This window comes from Drosophila santomea, chromosome 2R, assembly GCF_016746245.2.
Source record: "Drosophila santomea strain STO CAGO 1482 chromosome 2R, Prin_Dsan_1.1, whole genome shotgun sequence".
NCBI classification, from domain to species: Eukaryota; Metazoa; Arthropoda; class Insecta; order Diptera; family Drosophilidae; genus Drosophila; species Drosophila santomea.
The window spans coordinates 14,716,019-14,727,825 of record NC_053017.2 but is presented as its reverse complement, the minus strand read 5'-3'; the positions used below and the strand labels follow the sequence as shown (position 1 = coordinate 14,727,825).

General features: G+C 49.2%; 3 protein-coding genes across 5 annotated transcripts; 1 reads left to right on the top strand and 2 right to left on the bottom strand.

Annotated features, from left to right (window-relative positions):
• Window positions 1-2: 2 nt before the first annotated feature.
• LOC120446379 (thymidylate kinase) lies at window positions 3-973 on the bottom strand. The gene is made up of 4 exons (XM_039627312.2): window positions 956-973; window positions 760-891; window positions 341-707; window positions 3-272 (listed from the first exon to the last, which is right to left on the bottom strand). The coding sequence occupies exons 2-4, from the start codon at window positions 839-841 to the stop codon at window positions 86-88; spliced, it is 636 nt and encodes a 211-aa protein (XP_039483246.1). The 5' UTR covers window positions 842-891; window positions 956-973; the 3' UTR covers window positions 3-85.
• Window positions 974-1,149: 176 nt separating this feature from the next.
• On the top strand, window positions 1,150-7,295 carry LOC120444899 (uncharacterized protein CG5098). 2 transcript variants are annotated; one of them, XM_039624888.2, is made up of 6 exons: window positions 1,150-2,022; window positions 2,081-2,245; window positions 2,472-2,668; window positions 2,731-3,176; window positions 3,244-5,798; window positions 5,868-7,295. In XM_039624888.2, the coding sequence occupies exons 1-6, from the start codon at window positions 1,948-1,950 to the stop codon at window positions 6,393-6,395; spliced, it is 3,966 nt and encodes a 1,321-aa protein (XP_039480822.1). In that variant the 5' UTR covers window positions 1,150-1,947; the 3' UTR covers window positions 6,396-7,295. The 2 variants fall into 2 exon arrangements, with proteins under 2 accessions (XP_039480822.1, XP_039480823.1); XM_039624889.2 differs by lacking the exon at window positions 2,081-2,245 and having other exon boundaries at window positions 1,151-1,398.
• Window positions 7,296-7,431: 136 nt separating this feature from the next.
• Window positions 7,432-11,570, bottom strand: LOC120445891 (putative uncharacterized protein DDB_G0271606). 2 transcript variants are annotated; one of them, XM_039626542.1, is made up of 5 exons: window positions 11,345-11,570; window positions 10,241-11,178; window positions 8,513-10,052; window positions 8,050-8,456; window positions 7,432-7,998 (listed from the first exon to the last, which is right to left on the bottom strand). In XM_039626542.1, the coding sequence occupies exons 1-5, from the start codon at window positions 11,568-11,570 to the stop codon at window positions 7,432-7,434; spliced, it is 3,678 nt and encodes a 1,225-aa protein (XP_039482476.1). The 2 variants fall into 2 exon arrangements, with proteins under 2 accessions (XP_039482476.1, XP_039482477.1); XM_039626543.1 differs by having other exon boundaries at window positions 8,513-8,636.
• Between the last annotated feature and the right edge of the window lie 237 nt (window positions 11,571-11,807).

Here is an 11,807-nt window from a genome sequence, read left to right as displayed (position 1 = left end):
CATTTAAAACATTTATAACAAACATTCGTGTATTGCATAAATCAATGTAAATCCCCCCTAATGAATGGCGATGCGAGGACGTGTGCTATGATAACGTGTCCAGGGGTTGAGTTGCCACTTTGGGCAGGAGCTCTTCCGTAATGCTCGCTATCCGGGTATGTAACTCGTCCACAGGTTGACTGGCATCGAACTGGTGCCAATAGCTGGCCTCCTTTTCGCAAAGGCAATCAAATACCTTGGCCACACGACTCTGGAATTCCACTTTCTCATAACTGCAATGACATAAGATATGAGATTGTAATCTTGATGGTTATGATGTTGTTGCAAATGCTTCACTGACCGCTCTTCACCGTATTGTCCACGATTTGTAAGGTCATTTGGTGGTGCTCTTAGGTAGAAAACTGCATCTGGTTTTATGAGCCCTCTTTCCGGAGCATAGCACCAGTCGAAGTCCAATCCTTTGGCCGAACTATATGCCACGCCGGAGAATGAATATCGATCCACAACCAATGTGTGCCCCTCAAGCAGCTTCTGCTTCATCTGGTTCATGTGCTCCCAGCGATTGGCGGAGAACATAAGGTGAATCACCTCATCCTTCAGATCCTTGCTGTTGGTTAAATAGGAGTTAATCACCTGGCCAATGCTGGAACTGCGTTCCGGGAAATTCATAGGCAATGCCGGTATGCCTTTCGATTTCAGTAGCTCAACTAGAAGAGATCACAGATTATATTTAAGTCTTTCAGGGATTCCGTGACTTACCTAGCAGCCGGCTTTGAGTGGTCTTTCCACTGCGGTCGCATCCTTCAAATATTATCAACGCTCCACGTTTTCCCGCGCTCATTGCGATCTAAATGTTGCACTTTCCGGCGTTTGATTGCATTTCGACCAGGGCTGAAGAAATTAATTTCCACCAATGAAACATTTTCGGTATTAAGATTCATGTTCAAAATATTGCCTTCGGTAAATCTCGTTTCGTAATAATTCACTACAAAATGTTTTAGAATGGGAAATATAAGAACTATTTATTTATTAATTCATTCGTCCAAAAAAGTGACTGGAAGTAATCGATAGGTGCAAGGGAAACATCGATGTTTCCCAACCAGGTTTAAATATCGATGGTATCGAATGGATATCGATTTTAGTTCCAGCTCTAATAAATTACATTTTGTTTTTAACAATTTAAAATTCACGTAAAAACACAAAAACACATTTGCGGCATTTACAAAATAATATTTATTAAGGTCTCCTTGTTCGGCGCGATGTGTTAGCCGCTGAAACGGCACCGGCTCATGCGTTTTGGAGCCCGTTTTCATTTGCCTGTGCTGAGCGACCCAAAACAAGAAAAATTGGCACGCAGTCGCAACGAATTCGCAATGCGCTGCAGCTGAAAATTAAGAGGTACAACCAGCATCCCCGCCACTGATGGTAATTCAGGAAATTGTGTCTTCGCAATAATAAATTAACACCGCTTCGAGCATAAGCCAAACAAACCTGATAATGGATCAGTGGCTAATAAACAATGTTGTCAGGACGCTCGGCAGTCAAAAGGACCGCGTGCGTTTGGCGTAGAGTGCAAAACAACGCGCTGTCATCTGTCCGATAGGTTGTGTTATCGACTGTTCGCGCAAGGACCACGAGAGCGGCGAAAGAAATTTTTTTTGCCTTTTCCTAGTGGGTTGGTGTGTGGGTGGTGTGTGAAAAAAGTGCGTGCGGTCTTGTTTATGGGCGAAAAAGAGCAGCGGCTGTCCGGCCGGAGCTAGCAAATTCGTGTTCAGGATCCTGCCCATCAAGATTAAGTCGCCTTTCCCTCCAGCCGCACCGTTCCCCAATTCCCAGCTGTCGGGGTTTCATTAACATTCCGCATTGGCCCAAAGGATTGCTTAGAGGCGACAGTCCATGATCTGGTTGACATATACTAGCACCTTAAGTTAGCTGCCGCCGAAAGAGATGGCCAACAACAACCATCCCCATCCTGGGCATCTCAGCCAGGCGGCCCAGAACGCCTCCTGGAATCCATTACAAGTAAGTTGGAGAAACGTCTTTGGTCGAAACAGAATGCTGACATACACTTAATCTTCAGATTCCTTCGTACATACCCCGTCAGCCGCAGTTGGCGCACATGTCCAACGAACGGCCCGGAATGGTGCGATCTCCGTTGGCCTGGCACGTTTCCGGATCCGTTTCCGCCCAACCTCCACCGCCACCCGATGCCATTTACAATTTCATGTCGGCCAATCACAAAAACGTAATTAGGCCAAAGCGAGAAACCGTCGAGATCAATCTGCCAGTTATCCAGATCCTAGTAGTCCCCAAAACGCATGCTCGATTCCTTCGCCATTTGGGCCGTAGAAGCCTTCTTTAGTATCGTTTAGTTGTTGATATCTTTGTTTGCTTTTTTGTGCCAGTTCCCGTATTTGTTTTATTTACTACTAGTCAATCAGTTATCACTAAGCTCGTATTTGCATTCTCAGCTGGACCACCACCATCAGATGAATCCATTGCTGGCACCGCCCTACTCAGGAACTTTGCCATTCAACTCCATGGACTTGTCCCTACAGTCCGCACGAAGTGCGGCCCAGCCGCTGGCCAAGCAATCGCCGAATCAGCAACCGCATCAGACCCAACAGCAACAACAATCCCTCATACATCCCCCCAATTATCCTTCAATGTAAGTGCATAAGTCTTATATAGCTACATTTAATTGTACCGAGGACCTTCTCTACGAAACAGTCAAAATCTCACAACCAATGCCACGCCCACCAGCGCGCAGCTGCAACAGCAGCAGCAACAGGAACATCTAGCAGCCATGGCAGCTGCCCATGTGAGTTTGCTGCAGTCCAGCCGCCAAAATCAGGGAACCCCATCAGGTAGCCTCAGCAATGGAGGCGATTGCGAGTCTCTGCTTCCGCCACCACCGCCAACATCTGCTTCCGGGAACACCAATCACACTGGGAGCAACAGCAGCAGTAATAGTGGGAGCAACAATCACATAACCAGCCCGCACTACATGCAATCTCGAGATGAGAATTTTAAGCTGACGCAATTAAAACGCAGCTTTGACCCCGATCTCTCGGGAAAGAATCCACAGAAGGAGAAGGATTTTGGATACCCTTCAGCGAGCTCAGCTAGCAAACTGCCAACGCACAATGTACAGCAGCAACATGCCAACAAGAAACGTAAGACGTTATATAGAAAGCGCGTTGTATAGAATGAGTACCATATTAATTTAAATTATTTTTGTAGCCTCACCTCTACGAAACTATCACCAGCAACAGCAGCCGCCTTACAACTTAACCCCCAAATACAATGGACCACAGACGCCGCCTACGCCTCAGTCTCCACTGGCTGCCCTTCCTCACCAGATCTTATCACCCACTATGGATTACAATCAACTGCATCTGCACCATCAAATTAATAGCTCCAGTGGAGGTAGCTACCAGCACATTCAGCAGGATCAAACGCAATCACAATCACACCCCCAGCACTTGCACTACCACAATCAGCATGCGACCAGCCAAACAGCTCCACCACCGCTTCTACCACCTCTCCTGACCAGCGGACACTTTCACGCTCAACCACAGGATGCGGGCCAGCAGCAATCAGCATCCTCAAGTCAACATCAGACACATCATTCCCGTAACGCGCAATTGACGAATCTCGATCTGGTGGTCAAAAACAAACCAGATTCAGAGGAACAGCCTGTTATAACTGATCTGTCCTACCGAAATTCTGAGCCAGATAAAACTGCCGCAAACCCGGTACCAGAAGCTCCTGAGTCTCCCTACCTGACCACCTCCAACGAGGAGTCTTTGGAATCAAACAGTAACAGCAGCAATAGCCGAAAGCGCCGCAAACGAAAAGCCAGCATGGTAATGAGAGTTACCCCAAATGAAAACGCACCAGAGGGAGAAAATAACAAGCCACAGCATCAACAGCCAGCGCACCTTAACAACAGCTGTAGCCCCAAAAAGTCGCCCAAGAATGGAGGCGGTGAGTTTCAGCCGTTCAGTTCGCAAAACCAATCCCAAACACAAAATGAGAAGACGCCGCAGGAGAACGGTCGCGGAGGGTCCCCTGCTCCTGCGGAAAATAATAGCAACAGCAATAGTTCCACACTGTATAACGACAATGAGAACCCCAAGACCAAGAAGCAGCGGCAGGCCCTGCTGCAGCGGAACCTTACAGAACAGCACCGAATGCAGCAGGACGATGAGCCATCCAAGAAGCATACATCTCCTGCAATGCCGCCACCTAGTCCGCAAAGCAATAGCAGCAGCAGTAGTTCCAGCAGCTCAAGCGCAAACACGCATAGCAGCCAAAGTAGCCATGCTGTCAATAATAATCCGAAGCCTGAGATTAATAATAAAGCCACTACTGACACACCTGCATCTCCTGCCCTAGTAGAGCAGGGCAACATCGATGCTAAGCCGGCGGTAAGTGTGCACGAATGTGATGAGGAAGAGGAACCAGCTGCGAACAAGGAATCCCCAGCGCACCCTGTTCCACCCTCAACTGCTGCTGTTGCTGCGCCACCGGCGACCGAATCCCCCAAGAAATCATCACCTGCTGCCAACTCTGAGTCTTGTCCCTTTGGCGAAGTGGAGGATAAGCTAGAGCAAATGTTTGCCGGCATTGAGGAGGAGACGGAACGGATATCCAGTCCAGAAAAGCCAGCAGAAGAATCGGAAGCGATGGTGGCACACGATTTAACCGCCCAGCTGGCTCTGGACACTACAAAAGCGCTCGATACTCCAGCGGAAAATCAGACCTCAATGCTTGCAGTCTTGACACCCAATCCAGCACCTACGCCCGAAATTCGTCCGGTCGCCACCAAAGCGGCGATGAAGTCTACGATGCCCAGTCCCGTGCACAGTTCCACACCGCAATCTCGCTCCACATCGACACCCTTGGCTGCCGGAGATGACAGTAAACCGAACACCCCTGTTCCAGCTAAAGCGCCCGTGCCCAGGAGACCGCCACCACGTCGACTATCTATGGGCATGGATGCCTCACTGCTTCGTTTTATGATCGACGATCCGCCTGCCAAAAAGACAGGTCGTAAAAAGAAGGTGACTAAAGAGCCGGACTTTGAAGATGATGACAAGCCTAGCACCTCGGCGGCAGCTGCTGCAGCTCTTGCAGCTCGCCAGCTAAGCGAAGCGGCTTCTGCTACCAAAAGCAAACCCGCAGGCGGAGCAAAGAAAAAGAGCGCCGTGGTCAAGGGAAAAAAGGGAGCAGCGGGAAAGGGCAATGCAAAGAATGCAAAACAGAACGGAAAAAAATCGGCACGAAAACCAGCCTTCACCACCGACGAGGATAGCACTCCGGCGCCTACCAATGGAGGAGTATCCGTTCCCGAGCTGAGATTTAAATCTCCGTTTATACTTATCAAACCAGATGGAAGCGTAAGCATCAAGAACACACACAGTGCCGAGGACGTGAACGAAAAGCAGACGAAAGCCAAAAAGGCGCCGCACGAACGAAAAAGTCTAAGGGGAATGCACAGCTCCACGCTGAGCAATCGTTATGATGCGGACACCACCGACTCCACATGGATATGTGTGTTCTGCAAGCGGGGTCCTCATAAGCTCGGTCTAGGTGATCTCTTCGGTCCGTATCTAGTGACTAGCGACTGCGATGAGTATCGTGCTGCTGTGCAGGCACCCGGAGCACAGGACATCGATGGACTATTTGTAAACAAGCGGAGGCGCGAAGACATGGTGAAGGGGCAGGAGCGGAATCTGCCCGCTGTGCCTGCCACGTTAGCCAACATTATGCAAGCGCCAAAGATCAGCATGGTAAGACTTACACAATACTCAGATTTGCAACACTAACAACCAACTAAATAATTTACATCTTTATTGCAGCATAAGCGAAAGCGCAAGCAAACGCACGATAGCTCGATATCCTACAGCGACGATCCAAACGAGACCCGCTCACAATGCTCTTCCGTGGACCCACTGGACTGCAGTACCGAATCAAAGTTTGTGGAGACGTTTCGCGGAATGGGAAAGACCTCAGAGAACGGTTTTGAAGTTTGGTTGCACGAGGACTGTGCTGTGTGGAGCAATGACATCCACTTAATTGGCGCCCACGTCAACGGATTAGATGCTGCGGTGTGGGAAAGTACGAGATACCAATGCGTTCTCTGCCAGCAGGCGGGAGCTAGTATATGCTGTTTTCAAAGGTGTTGCAAGGCCGCAGCTCATGTACCCTGCGCGCGATCCGCAAATTGGAGCCTAAGCGAGGACGATCGCAAGGTATACTGCCAGTTGCATAGGCATGCGCCTGATATCGTGGAACCCATGAAAACGGAGAGCATAGCGCCGGTGGAGGCTCCAGTTGCTCAACCGCCGGCACCGCCACCCGCGTTTAATATTCATTCGCTTCCCTGAGTACGCGTGCGCGTCCAGAAATGCCGCCTGGTCGCCAAGCGTTGAGCGTTAAAGGCACGATCCCCAGACCCCCGACTGCGTATCCAAAACCCTACCGAATCCGCAGCTCGCTGCACGTTTTACTTAAGCTTTGTACATAAGTTTCCGACCGCCGTCGTCGCCAGGAGGGCATTTCGTAATCGAAGAAGTGATTTTGTATAAATCCGCTGTACATTTTAAGGCTTGACGCACAGCACAGACGATATCAAAGCGTTTGCCACGTTATAGTTAGGTTCCCTCCCTAAAAATTTTAGTTGTTTATGTTTAAGAGACGTCCTAAATTATTTTTTCTCGTAGTCGAGAACTTTACATTAGTACCTTTTAGTTCTAATTAATTTTAAAACCACCAGCCCATGTCCTAAGCCCACCCATCTGCATCACAAACGCCTCTTGATAATTCGGTTTAGTTGAATTCAGTCTGTTTGTATCAACAAATACTCCATGCCATACCGATATTCAACTGAGTAATCAAGGTAACTGAAGTAGCTATGGGAGATTCCAATTGATATATGCGATGTGAAGTTGCAGTAAAACAGCGTATAAATAGAAAATGTTTGACACCAAGTAAGCGAGAACATTCGAAGCCCAATTAAAAATGGAATATTGTAAAACAATATAATATGCATATAAGAATATTAATAATGTTTATTTAAGTGAATAGTTGAAAAGCCAGCAAAATGAGCCCGTGTATTGTATTCGTATTCGGTAAGGTCTGTACGTATTGCTGATAATTTTAAAACTCTAAAACGTATAAACAATAAAAACTTAATCTCACATGCAACAGAAGGGGCGAACTCGTTCGGGTTTTTTGTAAATTTTTTCGTTTTATTTATCAATAAATATGCAAAAAATATACACACACATACATACGAGTTGAGTATGATTTTTAAACAAGTGATCTATAGTACGATTGTAGACTTAGCTTAGGCATAAATAGTTTACTAATTTAGCTATAAGTTAAGTTTCTAGTCCTAGCTCGTTTATCTCGAAATCTCGTCTAGTAGCGCCGCAACCGGCGTCGCAGTTGCTGTGTAATATCGTTGGGCAATCGACCCACGCTGCTCTGGGGCACATCGTAGGATGTGCGTCCGGCATAGAAGGCTCGTTCCCGGCTCTTGCCAGATCCGGACAAGCTGCCCTTGCCCGTGGTGTCCGTGAGCTGCAGCTGACTGGCCGAAACGTCGCTCCGCTTTTGGGCCAACTGCAGGCCAGGTATCAAGCCATTGGCCAGCGTGGGCAGCTGCACATTCAGGTGATCCACATGGCGTCCGGCAATCACCGGTCCCTGGGCAATATTTCCAGTGGACACCGCCACGGGCGGAGCTAATGGCGGGAATTGGGGCAACTGCTGCTGCTGCTGGTGGTAGGGCACGAAAATGTTGGGCGTAAGATAGGGCTGCTGATTGGTGTGGATTGTGGTCCGTTGCTGTTGCTGCTGCTGGAAGTGCTGCTGCTGCTGCGGCTGCTTATATTGCTGGTAGATGTTCTGCTGCTGCGGCTGTTGGTATTGTTGCGAGATGAAGCTTAGTTGCTGCTGCACAGGCTGGCGTTGCTGCTGCACGGACTGATGAACCGACTGCTGTTGCTGTTGCACGGAGTGGTGTTGCTGTTGCACGGAGTGGTGTTGCTGCTGCACGGAGTGATGTTGCTGCTGCACCCCAGGTTGCCGTTGCTGCTGCTCCAAAGGCAGAGTTGCTTGCTGCTGATAGTGTTGCTGCTGTTGTTGCGGCACCCGTTGTTGCTGCTGCTGCTGCTGCAAAGTGGCAGCAGAATGAACATTGCTGCTGGCTGCAGGACTCTGACCAAATTTGTTGTTCAGGAAATCGTTGAGCGAGACATAGGAGTTGCCTTGGCTGCTGGTCACTGGTGCTTGAGTGGCCAGGCTGGAAATGATGTTGCTGGCGGAGTTGGGCGCAATGCGCTGGCCTTCAGCTCGTGCTATCACAATTCCAGGTGGAGGAGGCAGCACAGATGACTGCGCTGTTTGCTGGGGGCGTGGAGGCGCAGTCAGACTGGAAATAGCTGCCACAAAATGTATTTATTAAAAAGTCTATCTCTGGATTTTGATAACTGCTCACCTGGCGCTGCTGCTGGCTTAACGTAGCTGCTGCTAGGCGAGTGGTGTTGCTGCTTGGCCACTTGGTGTTGCTGCTGCTGGCGCTGAGGTTGATTGGAACCCTGCGACTGGGCACTCTTAAAATTCTGTAAAACGGATTCGTCAACAATGGCACGGGTTAACTTGTCAAAGGAAAGGAAAGCGGAGGCGGGATTGAGACTGGATGTGGCTTGGGTTTGATAGGCGTGCCCAGCGATATCGCTGGCTGTGTGTGTGGCATAGACATGTGATGGTGACTGTGGGATGGGTTTGCTGATTTGCGTGGCCTGGTTGTAACTATAGCCAGCATTATAGTTCGATGCCAGGGCGGAGATATGTTGGTTCAGCGAAGACAGCGAGGATGTGGGGCGCAGAGTGGTGCTCGGTGTGGTGGTACCCCGAGTTCTTTGCACGGGTGCCTGGGTCTTGAAGTTGGAGTAGCGATTCTTGCCGCGATTGACGTTAACGGTGGATCGCGTAGATGTGGCCGCAACATAGCTTCTGGGAGTGGTGGTGGTGCTGCTGGTGGTTGCCACATTAACGCTGCTGGCTCGTGTTGCTGGTGTATACACTCGATTGCCGCGTTGCACCTGGAAACGTTGCAGGTTGCTGTGGACGCTTTCCCAGTTGGCCTTGCTTGGCGCCACCTTTGTCTCGCGATCGATATCGCGCACTGTTAGCCTCTTATTTGGACCTGGTTCGGCTCCACCGCGAATCTGCTGGAATGAGGACACTGTAGTGGTTGTCGCCGGGATTGTTGTGGTGCTGGGCAAGGACGTTGTTGCCTTTGTGGTGCTTCTGGTGGCTTGGGACAGTCGAGAAAGTCGCAACCTGCTGGCGGCCAGGCGTTCCAGGTAGCTTCTGGTGGGTGTTGTGCTCCTTGGCGTGGTAGACGCTGTTGTGGTTCGCACAGTGGGCAAGGGGCGAATGTGGGCACGCTTCAACATGGCGCCGGGCCGATTCCTGCGGTAGCCACGAATCCGCTCCTGAGTGCTACTGATCTCGGTCACCACTTCGGTGGATGTGACCATGACAGGCGTGATGGGGCTATTGGTTGTGGTACTGGTGACCACCACATCGTTCCCTTCCAAAGGTTTCTCAACATTGTGGGAGGTCAGCTGCACACCTGCCAGCAACAGCTTGGCAGCCTCTTGATGCACATCATTCTTCTCAGAGTCTTCGGTAGTCTGCTCCACTCGGACTATATCCTCACTTATGGGCAGACTGGCAGTGAGAGCTGCTGCCTGTCCAATGGATTCGATGGCCGACTCTTCCCCCTTAGCCACCACTTCTGACAGTGGTGGAGCCAAGAACGTGAGTGGTTCCGCGGCCGGGGTTGAGGTGACCTCAGATGCCACTGACGTGCTTACTTCCTCATCCTCAGCGGGTGGCAAAGTTGGTGCTATCAGCAGTTGTTCTATTGACTCAGTGGCTGTAGAAGTGGTGCTGGTGGTACTTGTTGGTTTGGGAAACTTGTGTTTGTGCTCAATGGATTTGTGATCTTCGGTGGGTATCTCATTGGGCTGTTTGTGTGTGTTTTTTGTGATTTGTGGTTTTGAATTGCGTAATGTAAGCGATAGTTGATAGAGTAGCAATTTAGATAGAAAGATAGATAGAGATACAAAAAGTTAGGATATGGAAAGTAATAGTGGATAGTTGAGATAGTTGATAGAGTTGATAAATTTAGTTTAAGCATTATGGGGGAACTCACCGTAAATCTCACAGTGCTGGCCGTTTGCTTGGGTTTAATGTAGCCATAGCCCGAAGATGAGCTGCCCTTTCCGTTTTCCCCCTGCATGGAGAAGCCACGACTTAGGAATCGGAATGGTTGCTTAACTTTCGGCGGCACCATTGATTGATAGCCGGAAACGGAGGGATCCACATCGGTGGATACCTCATCCAGCAGATTGTTAATGTTCGATACAAGATCTTGTTGCACGGCCTCGTCCTTCGTATTTCTGATATGCTTGATGTAATCGGGTGCCATAACCTCTGAATTGGTTGATTCCGAATCCGTAAAGGTCTCCAAGCCCGCGTTAACACGCTCGGCAAAATTCTTTTGCTTTTGGAAGTGGTATTCCCTGGGATATTCTGCCACGATGTGGGCATTGGTGTGATCAAACTGAATGCCTGGATCTGAGGAAAGTTCTCCCAAGCTGTTCACATATATTCCCTCGTCTTCACTGTCCTCGGCGTTTATGCTACCTATTTGCGCCGCATTTAGTGGCTCACTTTTTACGTCTTCACCGCGTCCAACAGCTGGGGGGGATTCAGGATTGTGCTTAATGGCTGCAGGTTGGCTCAAAACACCAATAGCTCCACTCAAATCTTTGCTAAGACTGTGGTGCGGATTCTGCGACTGGGTTTGGGTTTGTTGCAAGGCTTTCGAAATGGTTTTCATGGGGTACTCCATCATGTGACGCACTCGCTCCATCATTTCGTGGGTGCTGCCCACGGTTTTCTCCTCGTTCATTTCATAATACCTCTCAGAATCATCGCAGTTCACATTGCGGTACCAATCGCAAACAAAGTTCTTCTGACTGAAGAGCGTTCCATTGGGGCAGAGGAATCCGAATCCTTGTGGTGAGCGGGCAGTATGGGCACAAATGCGAAAGGCCTGGCAGCGACTTTCCACATCCGCGTAATAACCTGTAATGGTATGCAAATAATTAAAGACAACTCTTTTATAGGAGTTTTAACAAAAAATTTTTGGATCACAATCACTGGGGGGTCTAAAATGATCTATTCTTTTCATTTCAAAAAAGGAAAGCTAAACTGTTTAACTTTATTCATGTTAATCCTCTTAGTTACTCACCTTCATGTCTTCCCTTGCATACAAAGCTGGTCTTTGGCGGGGAACTCAGAATGGGATAGTCGAGGCCCGGCTCTCCGGGAATCGTGTGCCGCAGGTCGTACTGCTGATCCGTATACTCGCTTGACTTGTCCGCATCCTCGAAGTGCTCTCGACTGCCGCTTTGGCCCTGGGTCGCGCCCACCAGGAGGACGAGAGCCAACCACAGACAGGAGCTGGGTGGCCACATGCTGGAGAAAATTGAAAACGAAAACATGCAAAATGTATTAATTGTGACATTCGTGAGCGGCGCTTTGCGACACTTTATTCATTAGGCTGATTGATAAACCATGAATCGGGCCGAAATTCATTGATTCAAATGTGCGTTTTGGCCCATTTGCATACAAATGCGGCGGGCAACGGAAACACGTAAGTTGGCCGTAGATTAGCATATAACATATGTATGTTTGGAAGCGAGGCGTGTCCA

Coding starts and splice junctions, on each gene's coding strand:
- LOC120446379 (XM_039627312.2), bottom strand. CDS start 841: ATGAGCGCGGGAAAACGTGGAGCGTTGATAATATTTGAAGGATGCGAC. Junction 708..759: donor CACTCAAAGCCGGCTGCTAG/GTAAGTCACGGA, acceptor GATCTCTTCTAG/TTGAGCTACTGAAATCGAAA. Junction 273..340: donor GGACAATACGGTGAAGAGCG/GTCAGTGAAGCA, acceptor ATGTCATTGCAG/TTATGAGAAAGTGGAATTCC.
- LOC120444899 (XM_039624888.2), top strand. CDS start 1,948: ATGGCCAACAACAACCATCCCCATCCTGGGCATCTCAGCCAGGCGGCC. Junction 2,023..2,080: donor CCTCCTGGAATCCATTACAA/GTAAGTTGGAGA, acceptor CTTAATCTTCAG/ATTCCTTCGTACATACCCCG. Junction 3,177..3,243: donor GCAACATGCCAACAAGAAAC/GTAAGACGTTAT, acceptor TTATTTTTGTAG/CCTCACCTCTACGAAACTAT.
- LOC120445891 (XM_039626542.1), bottom strand. CDS start 11,570: ATGTGGCCACCCAGCTCCTGTCTGTGGTTGGCTCTCGTCCTCCTGGTG. Junction 8,457..8,512: donor TAAGCCAGCAGCAGCGCCAG/GTGAGCAGTTAT, acceptor ATTTTGTGGCAG/CTATTTCCAGTCTGACTGCG. Junction 7,999..8,049: donor TGCAGCAGCAACACCACTCC/GTGCAACAGCAA, acceptor TCGGTTCATCAG/TCCGTGCAGCAGCAACGCCA.